This window comes from Triticum urartu, chromosome 3, assembly GCF_003073215.2.
Source record: "Triticum urartu cultivar G1812 chromosome 3, Tu2.1, whole genome shotgun sequence".
Classification (NCBI taxonomy): domain Eukaryota; kingdom Viridiplantae; phylum Streptophyta; class Magnoliopsida; order Poales; family Poaceae; genus Triticum; species Triticum urartu.
In genome coordinates this window covers 651,312,485-651,334,820 of record NC_053024.1, presented here as the reverse complement: position 1 = coordinate 651,334,820, position 22,336 = coordinate 651,312,485, and the positions used below count along the sequence as shown (strand labels likewise).

At 43.0% G+C, this 22,336-nt stretch overlaps 3 protein-coding genes across 4 annotated transcripts; all 3 read right to left on the bottom strand.

Moving 5' to 3' along the window:
* Positions 1-1,366: 1,366 nt before the first annotated feature.
* Positions 1,367-3,501, bottom strand: LOC125548998 (protein FAR1-RELATED SEQUENCE 5-like). The gene is made up of 2 exons (XM_048712502.1): positions 1,733-3,501; positions 1,367-1,651 (listed from the first exon to the last, which is right to left on the bottom strand). Exons 1-2 carry the CDS (start codon positions 3,263-3,265, stop codon positions 1,628-1,630), a joined length of 1,557 nt encoding a protein of 518 aa, XP_048568459.1. The 5' UTR covers positions 3,266-3,501; the 3' UTR covers positions 1,367-1,627.
* Positions 3,502-5,290: 1,789 nt separating this feature from the next.
* On the bottom strand, positions 5,291-6,867 carry LOC125548997. Its single transcript, XM_048712501.1, has 2 exons — positions 6,585-6,867; positions 5,291-5,426 (listed from the first exon to the last, which is right to left on the bottom strand). The coding sequence occupies exons 1-2, from the start codon at positions 6,865-6,867 to the stop codon at positions 5,365-5,367; spliced, it is 345 nt and encodes a 114-aa protein (XP_048568458.1). The 3' UTR covers positions 5,291-5,364.
* Positions 6,868-8,537: 1,670 nt separating this feature from the next.
* LOC125548996 (abscisic acid and environmental stress-inducible protein-like) lies at positions 8,538-9,837 on the bottom strand. 2 transcript variants are annotated; one of them, XM_048712499.1, is made up of 2 exons: positions 9,714-9,837; positions 8,538-9,446 (listed from the first exon to the last, which is right to left on the bottom strand). In XM_048712499.1, the coding sequence occupies exon 2, from the start codon at positions 9,403-9,405 to the stop codon at positions 8,779-8,781; it is 627 nt and encodes a 208-aa protein (XP_048568456.1). In that variant the 5' UTR covers positions 9,406-9,446; positions 9,714-9,837; the 3' UTR covers positions 8,538-8,778. The 2 variants fall into 2 exon arrangements, with proteins under 2 accessions (XP_048568456.1, XP_048568457.1); XM_048712500.1 differs by having other exon boundaries at positions 8,538-9,451; positions 9,714-9,805.
* Between the last annotated feature and the right edge of the window lie 12,499 nt (positions 9,838-22,336).

Here is a 22,336-nt window from a genome sequence, read left to right as displayed (position 1 = left end):
TTATATTGCCAAGTTCCTACTTATTATTTAAAAAAAGGGCCACATCATTTGCATGTTGACCTAAATACCTTTCGTATGCATATGGGCAGGACATGTCCGAAGAAGACATATATGCATGTGGGTACATGGATATCGGCGAGAGGGACATGGGAGAATATGGGTCATCGCCCAAAAGGAAGAAAAATGCAGATAACAATACGAAGAAAGCATTGGATTTCGGCAGCAACGATGAGCCTCTTCAGTAGGCTTTTGGTTTTTCTACAATTTCAAGCTTTGGAGCTGAACTATTGTCCCAATTAGTGTTTGCATTATTTTCGATCCAACAATAACTTCATTCAAGTGACAATTGTGAGACTATGTTTACAATAATAGGCTTTCAACTTTGAGTTGTTGCTCAATTTTTAGATGAAAGGTTCCTTTGATGTCCGCACACTTAATTGTGGCTTTTACTATTTTTGCATTGCATATGTTGCACTAGTCCAAACCAGTTTTATGTTCGTAACATCAATTAAACGACCAGTTTTACTAAGAATGTCACTACATTTTGGATTGATGCAAATTTTCATAGGCACATTTCATGAGACGGGCAACGAGTATTAGCTTAAAATTTTGGTGCAATTTGTCAAAATGCATATTTTCCATCATTAAGCCAGAAATGATCACCTATCAACAAGCTTAGGATAAACCCCAACATGAAGTCTCCAGTGCTCCTTCCGTACAAGCATTTCGGGCGACAACAATGTTCATTCGCATAAAAAATGAGCAGGACGACTCGACCAACTCCAGTTGAAATAGTGCCATGTAAGACCAATTCCACAAATAATGTACAGATGTAGTAGAGCAAGCACAACACAATATCATTAATAAACATATAAATGGGAGTCTTGTTCATGGAACGCACACCTTGGTCGTAATCAGTCATGATACATATGATAGTGTACGTACTCTGATTACGTAGCATCCTAATTAATCCATCACACTCTACAAGTTTTTTTGCGGGTACACTCTACAAGTTATAACAAAGATAATTACTAGAATTGCAAGTAAGGAAATGCAGCTCTCTTCTCTTCCTTGCTGGAGCCTTTGTCCATCTAAAAGCTCCCACGTATCCTTTTTCTTCACATGGCAACCCTGTTTCAGAGAAAGCAGAGGAGGTTTAGGATAGCGGCACACAAATTTAATTGAGAACAAGATAACAAGCTATCACATTTCTCTTTGGGATCAAGAAGCTCTCTTATGAGCACATTTAATTGAGAACAAGATAACAAGCTATCACATTTCTCTTTGGTAGCATATATAATCACAATTTAAATAACTAAAGCTTTCTCTATGTAAAAGAAGTAACGCTAGAAATACTCTAGTGCAACAAACAACCTAAAAATCATGCATAATTTGTGAAACTTGCACTAAAATGGCAGGTTTGCCAAAAACAGATAGACCGGCCAATTAATTCTGGACAAAGGACCTCCCAGGTTATCATTTGGGAGGGTCGTTTCCATCAGGTGGTCATTGTAATGCTCACATAGGATAGAGGCGGTTGGGCCACTTCGCCACCAACACAACATCACTCTCTTGAGGCTCAGCAGCTGCGTCCATTTTGCCAATGGCCTTGTACAGAGAGTTGTAGCTAGCAGTTTGCTGCCATCATTTCCTACACAGCAACAGATATAATTAGTGCACTATAGTAATGAGTAAATCAGATGTAAAATTAAAAGTTAGACATATTTGACACCTCTTTCAATTTATTGCATGTACGCCGATCATGACCTTCCACCCCACAGTAGCCACATTTCCTCTTTGACCTTTGCTTCTTCATCTTTGCCTGCAACCTTTTCTTCGGTGCACCTCGGCCTTGCACATGCACTGGGTCCAGAACCTTTTCCAAATCTCCACAATCAATTTCCGTCGTCTGTGGTAGCACCGGACCAAACCTAATGCATTCCTCCTGACCACGGCTTGATTCCTTGCTGCCATCTTGTTCACTCAGAATCATCTTCAGACGCTGATACTCCTCACTAGATTGACATGCCCGGAAACATGCTGCGTGACTCAAATTCCGCAACTCACGGTACCTCACAAGGCTTGCCAAATAGTCGTACATCTCACTCTTTCTGGTCGGAGGGAATGCAGACTTCGCACTCATCGTCCACCTCATGGGAACACAACACCTAGGCAGCACTTCCACTTGACGTATTCCCAAGATGTAGAATATGTGAGAGCATGGTGTTCCCAAGCATTCCAGCTTACGACAAGAACAACTTATCCTATACAAAGAACCTTCCTTCATCTCACAGCGCACTTCAAACTTCTTCTCTCTTCTATCGATCTTAGCCACAACATATGTAGTCAACTCCCATGCATCTAGTATCTCGCTGATAACACATTTGCTGACAGCATTTATGCTCCATCTGACCAACTGAAACATACAAGGCGTGAAAACCCGGGCAGCATGTTTCTCGAGACTTGAAGCATCAGCGTCTGTAAATGGAATGGACTGCAAGGCCACGATGTCTAGGATCGCCTCGTTCAAGCGTCGTCCCGAAAGGCAACGCTCATAGTGCTCTAACATATCAAACAAGGTCATCTTACCCTCAAGATGTGTATGTAGCATGGAGTTTAGGCTCTCACTCCGCTGATTGCTGCTCAATCCTAAGAAACAGCGCCCCACCAGGTATGGAGCACACCACAACTTCCTCATCTGATACATCTGATGCAACCATGACTCCTCACTTGTCACTTCATTCCTTCGTAAGAACTCTATCCATTTTCTCTCATGCTCTTCAATAGAAGACGAGTCATATATGAAAGATCTGAATTCTTCCCTAACCTCATCATCATGCAGATGGAGTACGATGTTCTGCTGAATGTGCCATACGCACAGCATGTGGTATGAGTCAGGCCACACCACCCTAATCGCTCTTTGCATTGCAAGGTCCCCGTCAGTGATTACAGATATCGGATGCTTCTGCGACATGGCTTCAGAAAATGTCCGCAACATCCACTCGTACGCCTCGTTAGTTTCATGAGAAATTATCCCGCATCCAAAGATAACTGTGCTGCGGTGGTGATTCAACCCGACAAACGGAACAAACGGCATATTGTACTTATTGGTCCTGTATGTGCTATCAAAAACCACAACATCGCCGAAAGCCTCGTAGTCAAGGCGGGATTGAGTATCGGACCAGAACAATCCCTTCAGATGCCCATCTTTATCAACCAAGTATTTGAAGAAATAATCTGGGTCTCTCTCTTGCCGCGCCATCATGTGACGGATCACCGTCTGAGCATCACCGGCAGCGACTGTTTCCTACTTGTAGCGATGACAGAAGTTATAGATGTCCCTCAGCATGCATCCAACATGGTCATATCCACCGGACTGCATGCACAACACATCCATGATTTTGTGTTTCCGGATTCCAACACTTTGCATCTCTATAATGTCCGCTTTCTGCTCGTCACTGATTCTTCTGTGGGAACGCAAAAGGCAAGCAAGGTCTCGTGGGGCCAAAGGATGGTTGTGTTCATCGATGAAATCCTTCACAAACCAACGCCCTGTTTTCGCGACTCTTGCAATGACAAATTTCGCTTTACACCCCACACGAGTGATATTCCGTGGCTTCCTCTTCCTATCTTCTCTCTTCCTCTTCATGTGCTTCTCTTCACGGCAACCTTCACGACTACAAACAAGTTTCCTCAGAATTATCTTCTCGTTCGCTTCATCCCACTCAACATATCCTTTCCTCACACTAAAGCCTTTCTCAAGAGCATACTTGTTATAGAACTCAAAACCCTCTTCCTCGCTATCAAACATCCTGCTGACAATGTCGTCGTACTCAGCCATACACTCAGCACTTATATCGGCCATATCTTCCTGCATATCACATACAAATTAACAATTGGTCTCAATTATACACCAGAAGTAAAAGAATTTCCCTACTCATATATTCCTCTCAACATAAAAGGTTCAGAATAAGTTAAAAAAAGTGCAACATCTCATGCCTTTTATGATTACAGTATTGTTCATATGAAGAAAGAAAAAGCCGCTGTACAAAATGTCATGATTGAGACACACTCAATAGTCAATAGTCATCTGCAATTACAACTCACTGGCTATGAATACATCAGTTCACGGTAATAGTAAATCATAGAAGAAATCTTAAATCAAATAACAAAACCACTCAATCTACTAGACGTGACAAATACATCTGCAATGCGTGTGACATCTGCTTCATAACTACCGTAAACTGGATCTAATCTTACTGAAACCGCAATGGGTGTGACATCTACTCGATCAGCAATGGGCGTTTGGACCATCGATCAGCATTGCTGACTTGTTGATTTTCAGAAACTAGATGCTTTTTACATCATTAATTCAGAAACTTGTTGATTTTTATATAAGTGATTTCAGAATATAGCGAACAAATTAAGAAACTGCAAAGCGATCAGACCGGTTCCATTGTCACCTACACGCATGGGGAATGTGACTTTGAATGTCTGAATGGAACAAATTCAGACATTCAGTGATGGACGACTATGTGGTTTACTGTGCACATGCAATGCAAACGAGAGAAAAAAGGAAGAATGGCGTGAAATACAAAAGTGCAGAACCTGAATATTTTGACGGACGGATATCCTTGAATGTCTGAATTTGTTCCACTGTCGCCTACACGCGTGCGGAATCGTCAGAGGCAGACGGCGGCGCAGGGGGCTAGGAGGGATAGTCGTCATGGCAACCAATCATAACACAATAGTTGACATGCTATAACAGCTCATAATTCTCGATGGTTGGTCATGTTCTAAGAGAACTATTTGGCTGCAACATATCTTCAGAAGTGAATTAATAATATGGTGTACAATTAAGCTAATTATTCTAGTCAACTAGTCACATAATCTTTTTACCATCAGAATCAATGATAAGACACATTCAGTGCGGTTGGAACATGTTTACGATAAATTACCTTTAAAACAAGCTCAGAGTATCCAATATCAGAATCCAGTGTAGTAGGAGTATAAGGCTTGACTACTTCCTCACCAGTAGCATCCTTCCCTCTACAGTCAGTTAACAAAATACAAAAAACAGAATCAGAATATTTGTCTCACTCCATGTACCAAAAAGAATGACCATAACTCAACATCATAACTGTTGACCAGGATATGAGCAGTACAAGTGTTCAGACCTGCATCTTATATATTGGCCAATTGCATGGCCCAACACAGAAGTAGGTCTAGGGAAACAAATTTGAACTTGGACACATTATGACTGATCTGACTCTTCTGCAGAAGATCATAGCACATCCATTAATTTTTATATCATACACAAACTTCAAAAGCAGTAATCGTGGGAGCGATGTGGATGCCGCCGTACTAGGAGTTGTGTATCTCGAATTTCATGCTGATACTGATGGTTTTTTCTCTTACAACAAGCTCTGCATAGACAAAATATTCATGATGAGAATACACCAAACTCTAACAAACAATCTCTGCTATAGATACTATCCTTATATATGATTTGCATGCTCCTCTAACACAATTCAAGATATTTAGTTCAATTGGGAATGTGCTCTTGAATAAAGCAAAGCACTATTTTAATGCATTTAGGTAATGTTTAGCCAATGTGACTCCTAGACCTTGGTGGGTTATAGAATACACGTGAGAAATAATACATCAAGTTGCACTGAAGATCACCCAAACCCGTCCACAAACTCAAGAATCTCATCCTTTTAAGTGGTACACTGTATCAGCTAGAAAGCAATAGCTGACCACATTTCCAGCTCGGGATCGGGGATGTTGTGGGAACCACTGGTTGCACGGCGACAGTAAAGGAGATGTATCAGAACATAAGGACGTGGATTTTCAGAGAAACACCTCTGAAACTATAGCGTTCTGCTGTACTATCTGTACTGAACTGCTTATTTGCCCTCAGCAGAATAAGAATGGTTCTGAATCTTGTTAGATTTGCATATTTGGAAACTCTATGGGTAGTGTAATTAACATATTCTTCCCAATGTGCACAGCAACTGGCTAAGGATGTTGAGTTCTATGCACAACATGCTAGTCGTAAATCCATTAGGATGGACGATGTTATCCTCACAGGTATTTGAGCAAACAATATCTTTACAAATGACTGAAAGAGAAGTAAAGAATATTGGCTTCCTGGAATTGTTGTTTTCTACACAAGGTTGTTTGAGATGCTTGTGTACTCGTAATTTTCCAAATGTTGAATACATAGTTGATAAGCTATAGACAAAAATGTTGTTGATACTCTCTTCATGGTTCTCTTAATGTATTTTTTCCCCTCCCACTGACCATTGCATTGCAATCCCAGCGCATAGAAATGAGCATCTTATGGGCCAGCTGCAAACATTTTCTCAAAACCTGAAAGGAAAGGAGCCTTGCACCGGGAAGAAGAGAAATAAATCATCGAAGAAGGACGATAACTGACCGTTATCTGATCTCTAATTGTGCAAAGAGTCTAGGCTGAATTGACACTGCAGGAGCACCCAAATTTCCTCTCACAGCCGGCGACGACCTGACAAGCAACGCAGGGCGGGGGGAGGGAGGGGGGGTAGGGGAGGGAAAGGTACCTGTCGACGGAGTGCTCGCCTCGCCGGCTGCTTGACGGAAGGGAGGCGCTGCAGTGGGCGGCGGGGCAGGGAAGACTTCGGTGGGCTCGGCGCGCCGCAGCGGACGGTTAGCAGTTCCTGGCGTTGAGCCGGAACCCTCGTGGCAGGAGCGACACCAGGTAGGCGACTGCTGGTGCTTGCCTGGAGCGGTGCCGCGGCGGGATCGCTCGATCGGAACGGCGGAAAGGGCGGCGGCGGCGGCTATGCGACCAGAAACAGAACGATCTGCGTGGGGGACGGGCATGGGCGAGCTAATTCTCCTGCGGAACGGATTGGTGGAACTTTACTATTCTACCCTTTTGACCAAAAAATAATTATTTTACTGATTTCTCAGATCTGGCGGTCAGGAAAAATTGGAGGTGGAGTTACACGAAATTACGAGTTGTAACTCGCCAATCACCCTAAAAGAGCTCCAAAAAATATTAAACAATGTTTTAAACACATGATGCAATTGAAAAAATGCAGTAAAAAACTACACGGTTGAAAAGTGTAGTTGAAATACATGGTTCATAACCGCGATGCATTGTTAATTGAACGATAGAGTATAGTTGAATCAAATGTAATGGTTTTTTAGGTTGATTCAAATGCAATGTTGTTAACTGCAGGAAAATGCAGTTGAATCAACTGCATCACATGTGTTTCAATTGCATTGTTACTAGATTCTTAGGAGTAAACATGTAATCTTAGGATCTCCCTTAGTTAACAGCAATTACATAACAGTCAGTAGGAGGGTCTCTAGTTATTTTTTCAAATAAACAAACATATGGAAACTAACACGAGTCAATTAATTGTTTTAATTGAGTCTGCACCGTGCGCATAAATTTAACAGATCAATCCACGTCTATGTTCTTGCCTTCAAATCTATCATGCTATGTATGGAGAACCGGGGAAGACGGTTTTAAAGGAATTGTGTGTATTATTGTTAACGGCTGACTATTTTTCTGTGGATCTTTGGTAAATAAAAAATATATGTATATGGGATTTTACGTACGTACAGAATGTACTACATTCATTCCAAAGTATATAAAAGCTCATATGGAAAGCATCCAAGAATATCTCTAAACTTTGACTATCTATGCAGGCATACAGAGTTCTTGTAGATTTTGGTGAAATTAAAAGTATCTTGTGTTTCTTTGTATTTCACTTACTATGATATTTATACGTAAAGCAATCATCAGAATTACATCTTGAGGACTGTAACATGTCTAAACACCGCGTATGTTTATATCTTGCGGCAATTGACGGGGAGTATTTTGCTAATATTGATGATTTTTCCAATAAGTTTTGGGCTATTGTGGTTGTCTATGACAAACTATAAAATGTAGTTAAAGGTAGAAAAAAAATCTCCCCGCCGATCAAACACAGGTGGGCGAACTTGCACCCGTAAGCTCTAGCTATCCATGGCAGCGGTTGGATCTCAAAGAGTAGGATTTTTATGAAGAACGTGTGAATTACACTCAGCATGGAAGCAACAATTGGAGTCCACATCAAGAAATATAATGACACCCTGAGAAAGGATTTTTGGCTGAAATTAGGTGGGTTATAAATTCCTGTACACAATATGAAATAGAATAAGATATTGGAATGATATGATAAACTGCAATATATGCTCATCATAAGCCCCCGGAAGAGACAACCAAATTGAATGGAATGAAATGAAAAGGAAACAAGGAAGAAAGCCCAATACAGAAATTTTGGTGCTCCAAATTTGAGCAATTCTACATCTGACAAACTTAAAATAATTCATTATACAAGAAATTTTGCTTTTCCACTTAATATGTGCACTTAGATGGACTTTTTTATTGCCATAAGATAAAAAAAAGAGGACCACATCATTACAGGAAAATCATAAGTTGCCATGGAGTATGTGCATGAAAGAAGTAACCAAGTTTTTTTCTGAGAGAGAACAAGAAGTAATTAAGTTGCGTACATATATAGATATACAACATCTGCATGATAAAATCATGTTGTACACGATGCAACACAAACCACACAGACATCACTGCGCAGAACTGAAGCACATCACTGGTACACTTGGAAACTATCCAAGACACATCACAGCACGTAGTAGTAGTAGTGTAGTAGTCGATCGTCGCGAGCATCCATGCATATCTGCATGGCCAGCGCAATCAGCCATATCTATGGGCGTGATCGATCAGTTCCTATCGTCGAGGCCGAACCTGCGATCGACGAAATGGCCGACGGCATGGAAGGCCGGACCGAAGAACCCGCTGCCCCCGCCGCCGCCGCCACGCCTCTTCTGGTCGCCGTTGTAGTCGTCGTCGTTCTGCGGCGCCCCATAGACGTGGACCTCTCTGGTGTTTATGTACATCGGCGTCCGGCCGCCGGTGTCCTGGGATGCCCAGCTGGGAGCGTTGTTGTACCCGTCGCCGCCGTTGCCGTTGCCGTAGGAAGAGTTGTTGTTGTAGCCACCGCCGCCGTTGCCGTAGGAAGAGTTGTTGTTGTAGCCACCGCCGCCGTTGCCGTAGGAAGAGTTGCTGTTGTAGCCACCGCCGCCGTTGTAGGGCGTGATACCGCCGTTGCCGTTGCTGTACGAGCCACCGCCGCCGTAGCCGTTGTTGTAGCCGCCGCCCCCGCCTTCGTTGGCCCCGCCGCGGTTGGTGTTGGCGCCGTAGCCTGCGTGGGGGCGGTACTCCTCCTCGTCTTCGTCGGACTTCTTGCGACGTGACGGCGAGCGTTCCTTACCTCCGCGGTACGCGCCGTCGGAGCTCGAGTCCTGGCTGTCGGCGCTGAAGTGCGACTTGGACTTCCACCACGACATCGCCTCCAACTCTTGGGGCTTAATTCCTCTTCTTATACGTGCTACGCTACACCAAAATGAACTTCAATTAGATCGAGGAATCATGCATCGATCGGACGGAAAGTGGTCGAGCAACTCACACACAAAACTTCTGAAATTAGTTAAGAAAACTCTACTGGTACATCTTAGGACTTCTAATTACTGAAGCTAACCAACTGTTGATGAACAGTCAGTAGATATTATGAAGATATTTGGCTAAACCAGCACAGTGAAAAGTGAACAGAAAGCGGAAAAACAATCAAGGAGGAGGCTAAGCTTTTGGAGCATACCAGACAATAAAGTGGTTGCTGGCCTTGCACTTCTCAAGCCTGGTATGTAGCCTTGAGCCTGCAGGCACCGTTTATATAGTGGCACAACCGTTCAAGCCAACCTTGTCTATCCAACAAAGGTCATCGTTTGTGCAATAAAAAAAGTGCTCTTTTGATTACTTCCTCAGAGAACCTAACCCCATTTTCCCTTGTAACTGCGTGCATGTGGGTTAATGACGTCCTGAAGGGTACGTACGCAGCTAAATTAAAGAGCATCATCAGCACTAGTTGCCAAGTGGAAGGAGCTACTTAGGAGACTTGCATACATGTGGGAACCATACCCGAAGCTTCACACATTGTAGTTAATTCATAAATTCCTTTTAATGCAAAGTGGGCAGGGCGATAGATCTTCGCCGTATGTGGTGTATTTTTTTTCTTGAGGAAGCATTGTGGTGTATTATGGACCGGTATGTGTGGCAGCATGGGTGGTGTATGTCACTATCACTATGTGGTAAGTACTGCGCCTTGCAAGTTGCAAGCTATCTATGGTCACTGACCACTACTCCTACACTCATCCTTATCCCATTAGCCTGGCCATTACCTGCCGGCCTGTTAAATATCTAACTAATCAAGTAAACTATACTACTCCAGCAGTAAAAGAATACTCCACTGTCGTGGTCTAGAACCAGAAGTAGTGGAGTGCCTCTTTCGTGCTCCCTGGCTAAAAAAACATGATAATTCTAGACACACGGACCTGTTACGGACGATTTACAGGGTCTTCAACTAACTAATCTTTCTCCCCCATTGATTTTCAGCCGATACGGGAGCGACACGGCTTGCTGCAACGTCCTTGATGAGGCAAGTCAAGAACTCAACGGAGACGGAGACGACGCGACTATGAGGGCGCTCCAGGACCTCTCCAGGGACGAAACGGCTCGTCATGGCATTGCAGCCGGAGGAGAGTCAGGGAGCTCACTGCTGGAGGTGGTTAGGATTTAGGGTTTGGCTGGAAGAACAGGATTAACTCCAGCCGCTGGATCCCAGTTTGAAGGTGAAGAAAAAAGTGACTGAAAGGGAAATAGTCACCCCTTATCCGACAAGTAAATTTTTATTTTGCATCGAATCAGGGACTTTATTAATAAATCAAAATTCTATTACAATCAGCTCGCAAGCTCTCAACTAGGAAGTCTGGGCTCTCAGACAGCCAGCTATCTATCACCTCCAGCGTGCAAGCGAGCTTTTCACAGAGGTGGGAAGGTCTTGAAACATTAGCAGACAATCCGACAAGTAATCCACGGACGTTCTGGTAATTAAATACCAGCAGTGTACGCAAGCAAAGACGTACCTCTGGAGGCTGGGTGCCGTATGCATGCAAAAGACACACAGGCTCACTACATCAGCTCAGTGCCGGGAGAGATCGCGACAAGAGAGAAGATCAGGAAAGCTTTTGGACGGAAATTTCGCCTCCTGTAGGTGAGAAAATCTTAACCGAGCCATCATCCGATTCAGCGTGACTCAGACTGGATCAGTGAATTAGTCAATAGTCATATATATACTCTCACATTTTTCACAGGGACTTATCGCTAGCTAGATCGCGTCTCCACCAGCTACGCCTAAGTGACATTATGGCGACATCTTCAGTTTAACTTACATGCACTTGCACCACATTAGTTAACATTATTTTTTTGAAAGAAAAGTTGTAGGGGAAGACCCCTACAGCTGGTACTCCCTCCCTCCGAAAACACTTGTCGACAAGTATTTCCAAATGAAGGGAGTTTTTTTTTTCACAATAAGAACCCAAATTCATGTCCGTGAAACTTGAACCTTGGTGGTTGTGAAATAGACTTACTTCTTTATTTTTTCTATTTTTTTTGCTAACACACTTCTTTATTAGTTAACATTTTTGTAAACCAATTGGCAGGTATGTACTTGTATGTGTCTTTTGCCTCTTGATAAAAGGAACAGATATACAATAATCGACACACTAGACATTCTTGGGCTGGAAAATGTGGCTAATTAAGTCTACGTACGTATAACAAAAGTTGCTCCGGCATACTTCACCCGTTTGGATTTATTAGTAATGTTTGTATGTCGTGTGAAATTTTGACCATAAATTTGTACAACAAAATATAGGTTATGTATGCAATAAAAGTGGTATCATTGAATTTTTTTTAGCTGAAACCATAAAACAATCGTTCTATGGTATTTATATTAATAAAAATGTAAATACAATGTATCCAAATACAAGAATTAACCAATGCCCGCTCTAGGAATCTATTGAAATCTTTTTTTTGCATACAAATCTAGCAATGTATTTTTTAGCAATGTGCTCCCTCCGTCCCGAATTACTTGTCATAGAAATGGTACATCCATTTCTGCGACAAGTAATTCCAGAAGGAGGGAATACTTTATATTTTGCTAGTCGAATCTATGATCAAAGTTTGATGTAAAATACGAGGACCGAGAAAGTAGCTAGTTAGCGTGATCCTTACTCCTTAATCGCGTGTAGGTGCAGCCAAACTGATTTGTACGTAGTAGATTAATCTTAGTTCACCAGAAGTCAAGTAACAAATTTTCACGGAGTAGATAGACCAGAAAGTAGTAGGGCTAGCAGCGGCAGTAGTAGTGACGACATATGAGATTAGTTAAGATGCACTTGCGCATACATTAGTGTGGTAAATCACGATCGTGCAGATCACAGCTACTCCAAGATCAGTGGTCAATCCTTATTCTTCAGAGCGAAATAAAAGATAGATGTACATGCAAAATTCAGTATGTTTTTTAGCAAGCTGGAATGAAACAGCTAGCTATCCTAGGAAGAGAAGTTTGCCAAGAGCCAAGAATTTAATATCCTAGCTATCAGGTTCCAACAGGATCTTAGTGGATTGGTTGGGCGTCATGAGATCGATGGATCGATAACGATGAGCCGGAGTTGCGGGGAGAGACCAGTACTAAAAACAGCGATTGCATAATTACCATGTATCACAGTTCACCAGTAATTGTTGGCTTGTTGCAAGTTGGAAACGAGGGCGACAACATGGATTCTTTCGATGTTCTAACATGATAAAATGGAAAAAGGACGGAAATGGCACTTAAGCTCGCACAAGGTATAAAAAATGTGCAACTAATCCTACTGCTACTTGCACAGATGCACATATATTATCTTGTGCGACGACCCTCAAATTGCACAACCCAATCCTAACTTAGTGGTTGTAAAAATAAACACAACTCGTCGCTGGGAAGCGCAAGAGGGAGGGCATAACTAAAATTCCAAGAAAAATATTACCGAAAGTGCTTTTGAAAAAAGACAAGAGAAGAAAAACTAGAAGAGAAAAATGTTTGAATGCCACAAATCATCATATTTCACATGAAATATTTGTACGTGCACAATACACTATAACCCATATCTATGGAAAAAAAGTCACATTTTCTATTTTAAAATGTGGCAAGTAAGCACTCTCCCTCCCCCTTCTAGATGTACAACGCGTGCGGGGGGAGGGGGGAGGGGAGCTCCCTTGCCGTCGGCTGGAGGTCTTTGCACCCTACTGATGCCCCAACCAGGAGCACAAGGGTCGCACCCAGGAGGTTCGTGATTGCCCTGGTCAAGGTCATCAGCTAACAGGTCCGCCTCCCCCAACCTAGATCCGAACGCAGGGTGCCATGGTTGTCGCTGTGGACTGCCCCCCTCGCAAATCCGACCATTTGTCATGGGGCTGACCTCCTCTGCCCGGTGCGGGGAAGGCTGAAGGAAATATGCCCTAGAGGCAATAATAAAGTTATTATTTATTTTCTTGTATCATGATAAATGTTTATTATTCATGCTATAATTGTATTAACCGGAAACATAATACATGTGTGAATACATAGACAAACAGAGTGTCACTAGCATGCCTCTACTTGACTAGCTCGTTGATCAAAGATGGTTGTGTTTCCTAACCATAGACATGAGTTGTCATTTGATTAACGGGATCACATCATTAGGAGAATGATGTGATTGACTTGACCCATTCCGTTATCATAGCACTTGATCGTTTAGTTTGTTGCTATTGCTTTCTTCATGACTTGTACATGTTCCTATGACTATGAGATTTTGCAACTCCCGTTTACCGGAGGAACACTTTGTGTGCCACCAAACGTCACAACGTAACTGGGTGATTATAAAGGTGCTCTACAGGTGTCTCCGAAGGTACTTATTGGGTTGGCGTATTTCGAGATCAAGATTTTGTCACTCCGATTGTCGGAGAGGTATCTCTGGGCCCTCTCGGTAATGCACATCACTTAAAGCCTTGCAAGCATTGCAACTAATGAGTTAGTTGCGGGATGATGTATTACAGAACGAGTAAAGAGACTTGCCGGTAATGAGATTGAACTAGGTATTAAGATACCGACGATCGAATCTCGGGAAGTAACATACTGATGACAAAGGGAACAACGTATGTTGTTATGCGGTCTGACCGATAAAGCTCTTCGTAGAATATGTAGGAGCCAATATGAGCATCCAGGTTCCGCTATTGGTTATTGACCGGAGACGTGTCTCGGTCATGTCTACATTGTTCTCGAACCCGTAGGGTCCGCACGCTTAACGTTACGATGACAGTTTCATTATGAGTTTACATGTTTTGATGTACCGAAGGTTGTTCGGAGTCCCGGATGTGATCACGGACATGACGAGGAGTCTCGAAATGGTCGAGACATAAAGATTGATATATTGAAAGCCTATGTTTGGACATCGGAAGTGTTCCGGGTGAAATCGGCATTTTACCGGAGTACCGGGGGGTTACCGGAACCCCCGGTAACCTAATGGGCCTTAATGGGCCTAGTGGAGGAAGTAGAGAGGAGGCCAAGGGACATCGGAAGTCTTCATGACTTGTACATGTTCCTATGACTGAGATTTTGCAACTCCCGTTTACCGGAGGAACACTTTGTGTGCCACCAAACGTCACAACGTAACTGGGTGATTATAAAGGTGCTCTACAGGTGTCTCCGAAGGTACTTGTTGGGTTGGCGTATTTCGAGATCAGGATTTTGTCACTTCGATTGTCGGAGAGGTATCTCTGGGCCCTCTTGGTAATGCACATCACTTAAAGCCTTGCAAGCATTGCAGCTAATGAGTTAGTTGCGGGATGATGTATTACGGAACGAATAAAGAGACTTGCCGTTAACGAGATTGAACTAGGTATTGAGATACCGACGATCGAATCTCGGGCAAGTAACATACCGATGGCAATGGGAACAAAGTATGTTGTTATGCAGTCTGACCGATAAAGATCTTCGTAGAATATGTGGGAGCCAATATGAGCATCCAGGTTCCGCTATTGGTTATTGACTGGAGACATGTCTCAGTCATGTCTACATTGTTCTCGAACCCGTAGGGTCCGCACGCTTAACGTTACGATGACAGTTTCATTATGAGTTTATATATTTTGATGTACCGAAGTTTGTTCGGAGTCCCGGATGTGATCACGGACATGACGAGGAGTCTCGAAATGGTGGAGACATAAAGATTGATATATTGGAAGCCTTTGTTTGGACATCGGAAGTGTTCCGGGTGAAATCGGCATTTTACCGGAGTACCGGGAGGTTACCGGAACCCCCCGGTAACCTAATGGGCCTTAATGGGCCTAGTGGAGGAAGAGGAGAGGAGGCCTAGGGGCTGCCACGCGCCCCTCCCCCCCCTCCCAGTCCGAATTGGACAAGGAGGGGGGCGGCGCCCCCCCCCTTTCCTTTCTTCCCTCTCCTCCTTCCCCCCAAGTCCTAATCCAACTAGGGAAAAGGGGGAGTCCTACTCCCGGTAGGAGTAGGACTCCTCCGGCGCGCCTCCTCCTAGGGCCGGCCGCACCCCCCCCCCTTTGCTCCTTTATATACGGGGGCAAGGGGCACCCAAAGACACAACAATTGATCATTGATCTCTTAGTCGTGTGCGGTGCCCCCTTCCACCATAATCCTCGATAATATTGTAGCGGTGCTTAGGCGAAGCCCTGCGACGGTAGAACATCAAGATCGTCACCACGCCGTCGTGCTGACGGAACTCTTCCCCGACATTCTGCTGGATCGGAGTCCGGGGATCGTCATCGAGCTAAACGTGTGCTAGAACTCGGAGGTGCCGTAGTTTCGGTGCTTGATCAGTCAGGCCGTGAAGACGTACGACTACATCAACCGCGTTGTGCTAACGCTTCCGCTGTCGGTCTACGAGGGTACGTAGACAACACTCTCCTCTCTCGTTGCTATGCATCACCATGATCTTGCGTGTGCGTAGGAATTTTTTTTTGAAATTACTACGTTCCCCAACAGTGGCATCTGAGCCTAGGTTTTATGCATTGATGTTGTGCACGAGTAGAACACAAGTGAGTTGTGGGCGATATAAGTCATACTGCTTACTAGCATGTCATACTTTGGTTTGGCGGTATTGTTGGATGAAGCGGCCCGGACTGACATTACGCGTACGCTTACACGAGACTAGTTCTACCGACGTGCTTTGCACACAGGCGGCTGGTGGGTGTCAGTTTCTCCAACTTTAGTTGAACCGAGTGTGGCTACGCCTGGCCCTTGCGAAGGTTAAAACAGCACCAACTTGACAAACTATCATTGTGGTTTTGATGCGTAGGTAAGAACGGTTCTTGCTAAGCCCGTAGCAGCCACGTAAAACTTGCAACAACAAAGTAGAGGACGTCTAACTTGTTTTTGTAGGGCATGTTGTGATGTGATATGGTCAAGACATGATGCTAAATTTTATTTTATGAGATGATCATGTTTTGTAACCGAGTTATCGGCAACTGGCAGGAGCCATATGGTTGTCGCTTTATTTTATGCAATGCAATCGCGCTATAATGCTTTACTTTATCACTAAGCGGTAGCGATAGTCGTGGAAGCATAAGATTGGCGAGACGACAACGATGCTACGATGGAGATCAAGGTGTTACGCCGGTGACGATGGTGATCATGACGGTACTTCGGAGATGGAGATCACAAGTACAAGATGATGACACTACAAGAAATCTGTTAATAGGTGACGGTTTCAGTCTGTCATGGACTTGCGCAAGTCCGTCATCGAGAGGCATACGTGACGGATTTGAATTCCGTCATGTATATCACGTCATAATTTAACCATAGGACACTCCATGACGGATCATGGAAAACCGTCACGGACCATGATGATTTTTAACCGTCATCAATGGCAGTTAACTGGCATTCTCATAACGGCGTTAGCTTGTCTAGCACGTCATCATCTGACATGGATCTGACGTGGCAGCCCATGTTGTAATCAGCCCATCTAAAATTTTGGCCCACTAAATTTCAACTCCCCAAGAGTGGTGGCCCATATAGTAATCAAGCCAATTTGAATTTAGGCCCATTAATTTCAAGAAAGGCCCACTAATTTCTCAGTCCAGGACATTAGCTCATCACGCATATCTCTTGTCCATGGAAATTTTAAGCCCATAATAATTTAACAGAAAATATATGTCCAGGTCCTTAAAACAAAAAATTACATAAACACACCCAAAAATACACCTGTACAGGAGCAAAAAGAAGAACCCAAAAAAGATTAATTCTACAAGCATGTCTCGGAGAACACTATGCTACTCTACAGCTAGCACCACACCCATCAAGCAAAGCACAATGCTCGTTGGACAACCAGGGGACCCTGCATTCCTGGCCGTGGATCCGCTCGACATGTCTTTGTTGTTGAAAATGCTCCCATAAACCAATAGCTGCCACATGATGAAAAATATGTCACACTATAAAATATTATAGTCAGTAGGTTAAAATAGAAGTAGAAACTGGAAGCAGCTTACTACACATTATCAAGTTCTATATTTTTTCTCTGCCATGATGCAAAGTAGTGAAACAAAATCATTCATGTGAAAAGAAACAACTGATGGCAACAAAAAGGAATGATGAGCATACATAGATCAATAGTTGGTAGTAAACTCCACTGTGCTTATTTGACTAGAAGTCCTAAGCTATCACTACACTAAACTCGAATCATGCAATGAAAACCCTCTCATGTGCCGTGAAATATGAAGTATGTGAAACTAAGAAAATTATAAAAAGTAAGTCCAGGGAGGCACTTCCGTACCCATTGCCGAAAATAAATAACACAAGCAATACTTTAATTCTGGTAACAAAGGCAAACATCAAAACAAAAAGGGAACAAAAAATTTCATCTTAATAAGATTATTATGCTATGGGAGAATAATAATATCACAGCTAGTCCTACCTTCCAACAACAGCAAAAAGGATAGTAGCTTCTCGGACAACAATCAATCATACCGTAATGCATCCACAGTTCCAATCTATGATAGAGAAAGCAGACTGCCATGGTGAAAATGTTCATTTCAACCATGAAAAGGGGTTACCATTGTTATGAAAATAAGTGATAATTGATGTATCATATATGTAGTTTGGGATAGGATATTGAACAGAAGGGAGTTCAGTTACCATGTACAGAATTATTGATGTCCAACACAATCTGAATCCTAAATACTATTTTAGAATAGGGAACTTGTTGCTTTTGTATTAACAAGAAAACAACAGGAGCATAATTAAAGTCTACATCTGTTCAAGCAAAAATATAGTTACTTGACAGGAAATAAAAATCCAAGTAACAATAATAGCATATAGCAATATAAACAAAATAGACACTTACAGTTCTAAGATGTTGATGATAAAAGTACAGTTTTTTAGGTTTTCTCTCAAGTACTACATACACGCATCTGTAAAACAAGTCCTTTCTAGCAAGATACACAATTGCAGCTGAATTTATATCTAACAAGCTGGAACTAGCAAATTAACTCCCAAAATATCAATACGAAAGCAACATCAAGAACGGTGCATGTTAGAAAAAAAGCTATATCATATTGTGTGGATCAGCATTAGCTTGCCCTAATTAAATTATGTGTAATAGTGCAAGAGAATCAGATCCACAAAACCATGAGCAACTAATCAAGCTCACATATTCATCTCAGCAACTGAATCTGCCTCTAAACTGAACCAAAACATGATCTGTATTCAGATTGCAAATATCATCTAGATTTGGGGTAAAGTGGGGAGAGGCTCACCACGCTAGGAGGTAAGGAGGACGCAGCCATCAGTGAGCTCGTGCAGGCGATGTAGGACAGGATGCAGGGGCCAAGGGGGTGCTTGACTTGCTTCTGCACCTCTTCCGGCAAAGAGAGCTCGTTGGGAATGGCTGCATCGAGGAGGACGTCTTGTACGCCGCTGGATGGGTGGACAAGGCAGTAGGCATTAGTGGCATAGAAATCAACCCTAATAAATAGTTGAAATTTGACAGCACAAGTAGCCTGACCAGAATATGATTCTAAGAGAGAAAAACGCTGTCCAAGAAAAAGAGAAACAGAAATCGCATGTGAGAAAGCAGCAGGACCATTCATTCAGGGAACAGAAGAGGTAGCAAAAGCAGCAGGTAATCCTTATAACTAGAGGCTAAGCATCCATCGTTGGCTCCAGTCAGCTACTTCATAGTAACTAACACCGGCGAATAAAAAGTAGCACAATTAACTTGTCATATAATCTAAACATTTAAAGTTCAAGTCCAAATTTGATGTTATATAGCAAAAGAGCAGCTGCAATGACAAATGTCCAGAATACAAAATGTTAATCCTTCCAACAGGAAGTATATTCCAAGGTACTGATGTTATGTAGGCGAACAAAAAATTTAAGTGCTAATTCTTTGAACGAGAAGTATATGTCGAGGACCTTACTACAAAGCCGAAACCAGCATGATAGCAGAGGTAAATAATTACAGGGAACCACAAATTAGTGAGCTACAGGCCCCAGTAGTACCCATACACATGGATGTATTAGTATCACAGAGAACATGTGCACACAAGAGATCAAATTATTTTTCTAGAAAAGTGCAAGATTGTAGTTATTGGAAGAAGTTGTTTCTACAGGAAAAAATATACATGCTCGGCAGTACTGATGTTGTAGAGATATTGAATCAATAATATAAAAGTTTCACTGTTGATGTTGTACAGACAAAGATTAATGGCTGACTGGTGGCCCAATAGTTAAGATACTGAATCGATACCATTAAAGTGTTAGTGCTGATGTTGTACAGATTAATAACAGATTCCACACATAAATGTATTAAAGGTTCAGAGCAATTCCACATTACTTCATCACAGTCTTGCCAAACGAGACATCTTTCTGAACTTATCTACACCTGAGCTTCTGTACATAGGCTACACAATCAACTTGCCATGTAATATAAACATATAAGTTCAAGTCAAATTTGATATTATGTAGCTATGTAGCTAAAGAGCAGCTCCAATAGCAAATGTTCAGGATATAAAATGATCCTTCCAACAGGAAGTATATTCCAAGGTACTGATGTTAGGTGGACACTAAAATTTTAAAATACTAATTCTTCGAACAAGAAGTATCATCATGATAGCAGAGGTAAACATTACAGCGGAAACACAAACTAGTGAGCTACAGGCCCAATGAACTACACATACACGTGAATGTATTACTATCTCACAGAGTACACTTGCACGCAAGAGATAATCTTTTTTCTTTTTATAAAAATGCAAGACTGTAGTTAATGGAAGGCAAGTCATTTACCCAATGCCAGCAAGTGTTGTGTTACAAAGATTTGAGATTTCTACATACAAAAAATGCATGCTCGGCAGTGTGCACAGTGAAAACTGTATGCTGCTACTACATTTAACTATGCACAGAACTCAACCCATAAATTATTACTTGAGCACTAATTGTTATTTTTATTTGAAAAATATTCTAATATGTTGAGCACAGTCACGCACCCACATCCAGTCATCCACACTAGCTAAGCAATATCAATAATATCAACAAATCCACACAGCAGAAGCACCAACGTAAGAGATGACTGGTACTTGAGCAGCAAGCATGCAGCAGCAACCAATCCATAGAGAGGAAGAGGGAGGGAGCGAGCAGGGGAATAACAACCTGGGGGCGAGAAGCTCGCGGTGGAGTGGCTAGGCCGCGAGGTCAGGGAAGGAAATCGCCCAACCTCCATCCGGCCATGGTATTGAGTGCCTCACATGCGACCAACCAAAGTAGTAGGAAAACACATCAGCCATGGAGATCCATCCATCGATTTAGGGGTGGGATTGGGAATCGGAGAGGCGGTACCGTCCGGGGTTAGCGCCATGGACCACGTGGAAAAGGAAGGGGAGGCCAACCTTGGCGCAGAACAACGCGGAGAAGGAGCCGACCTCTGGCGCTGCTTGGCGGATCCGGAAGCAGCGCCGCAAATCGGGAAGTGCCTCGGCCTGCTCGTTCTGGGGGCCACCTAGTTTAAGGAGAGAAGGTGAGAGGGGGGGATGGGGGAGAGGTGGGGGCGGTGGCGGTTAGGGAGAGGGGCACCGAGGTTGCCGGTGGTGGCGGCGGACGAGGGAGAGGGAGATGGATAGGATTGAATTGGGGGACGGAGGATGGAGAAGAAGATGGGGAGCAGCGGTGGTGGAGCCGGTCAACCACCGTTGGGCCATGTGCCTACCGTGCGATCTGAGGGAGTGGACGGTTGTGATACGCGATCCGCGAGAAGGGCGGATTGACCAATCAGGATTCAGCATACGCATCACACCGGATACATGCCACATCAGCATGAGCCATCGGTGACGGTCCGGCTTAGGTCCACATGGTCTGTCCATGACAGTTTCCATGACAGTCTTTCATTGTCCGTCATGATGGGGCACCATTTCAGTGGCCATTCGCATCCTGTTGATCCGTGACGATTTTTGTGACGACCCGGAGGGACCGGCGCTGTATCTGTGATGGTTTTCAAGAACGTCACCAGAAATCCGTCATGGATTAACAGATTTCTTGTAGTGTGATGGCCATATCATATCACTTATATTGATTGCATGTGATGTTTATCTTTTATGCATATTATCTTGCTATGATTGACGGTAGCATTATAAGATGATTCCTCACTAAATTATCAAAGTATAAGTGTTCTCCCTGAGTATGCACCGTTGCGAAAGTTCTTCGTGCTGAGACACCACGTGATGATCGGGTGTGCTAGGCTCTACGTTCAAATACAACGGGTGCAAAACAGTTGAACGCACGGAATACTCAGGTTAAACTTGACGAGCCTAGCATATAATAGATATGGCCTCGGAACACGGAGACCGAAAGGTCGAGCGTGAATCATATAGTAGATATGATCAACATAGTGATGTTCACCATTGAAACTACTCCAACTCACGTGATGATCGGACATGGTTTGGTTGATTTAGATCACGTGATGACTTAGAGGATTAGAGGGATGTCTATCTAAGTGGGAGTTCTTAAATAATATGATTAATTGAACTTTAATTTATCATGAACTTAGTCCTGGTAGTATTAGCATATCTATGTTGTAGATCAATAGCTCGCGTTTAGCTCCCCTGTTTTATTTTTGATATGTTCCTAGAGAAAACTAAGTTGAAAGATGTTAGTAGCAATGATGCGGATTGGATCTGTGATCTGAGGTTTATCCTCATTGCTGCACAGAAGAATTATGTCTTTGATACACCGCTAGGTGACAAACCTATTGCAGGAGTAGATGCAGATGTTATGAACATTTGGCTAGCTCAATATGATAACTACTTGATAGTTTAGTGCACCATGCTTAAACGTCTTAGAATCGGGAATTC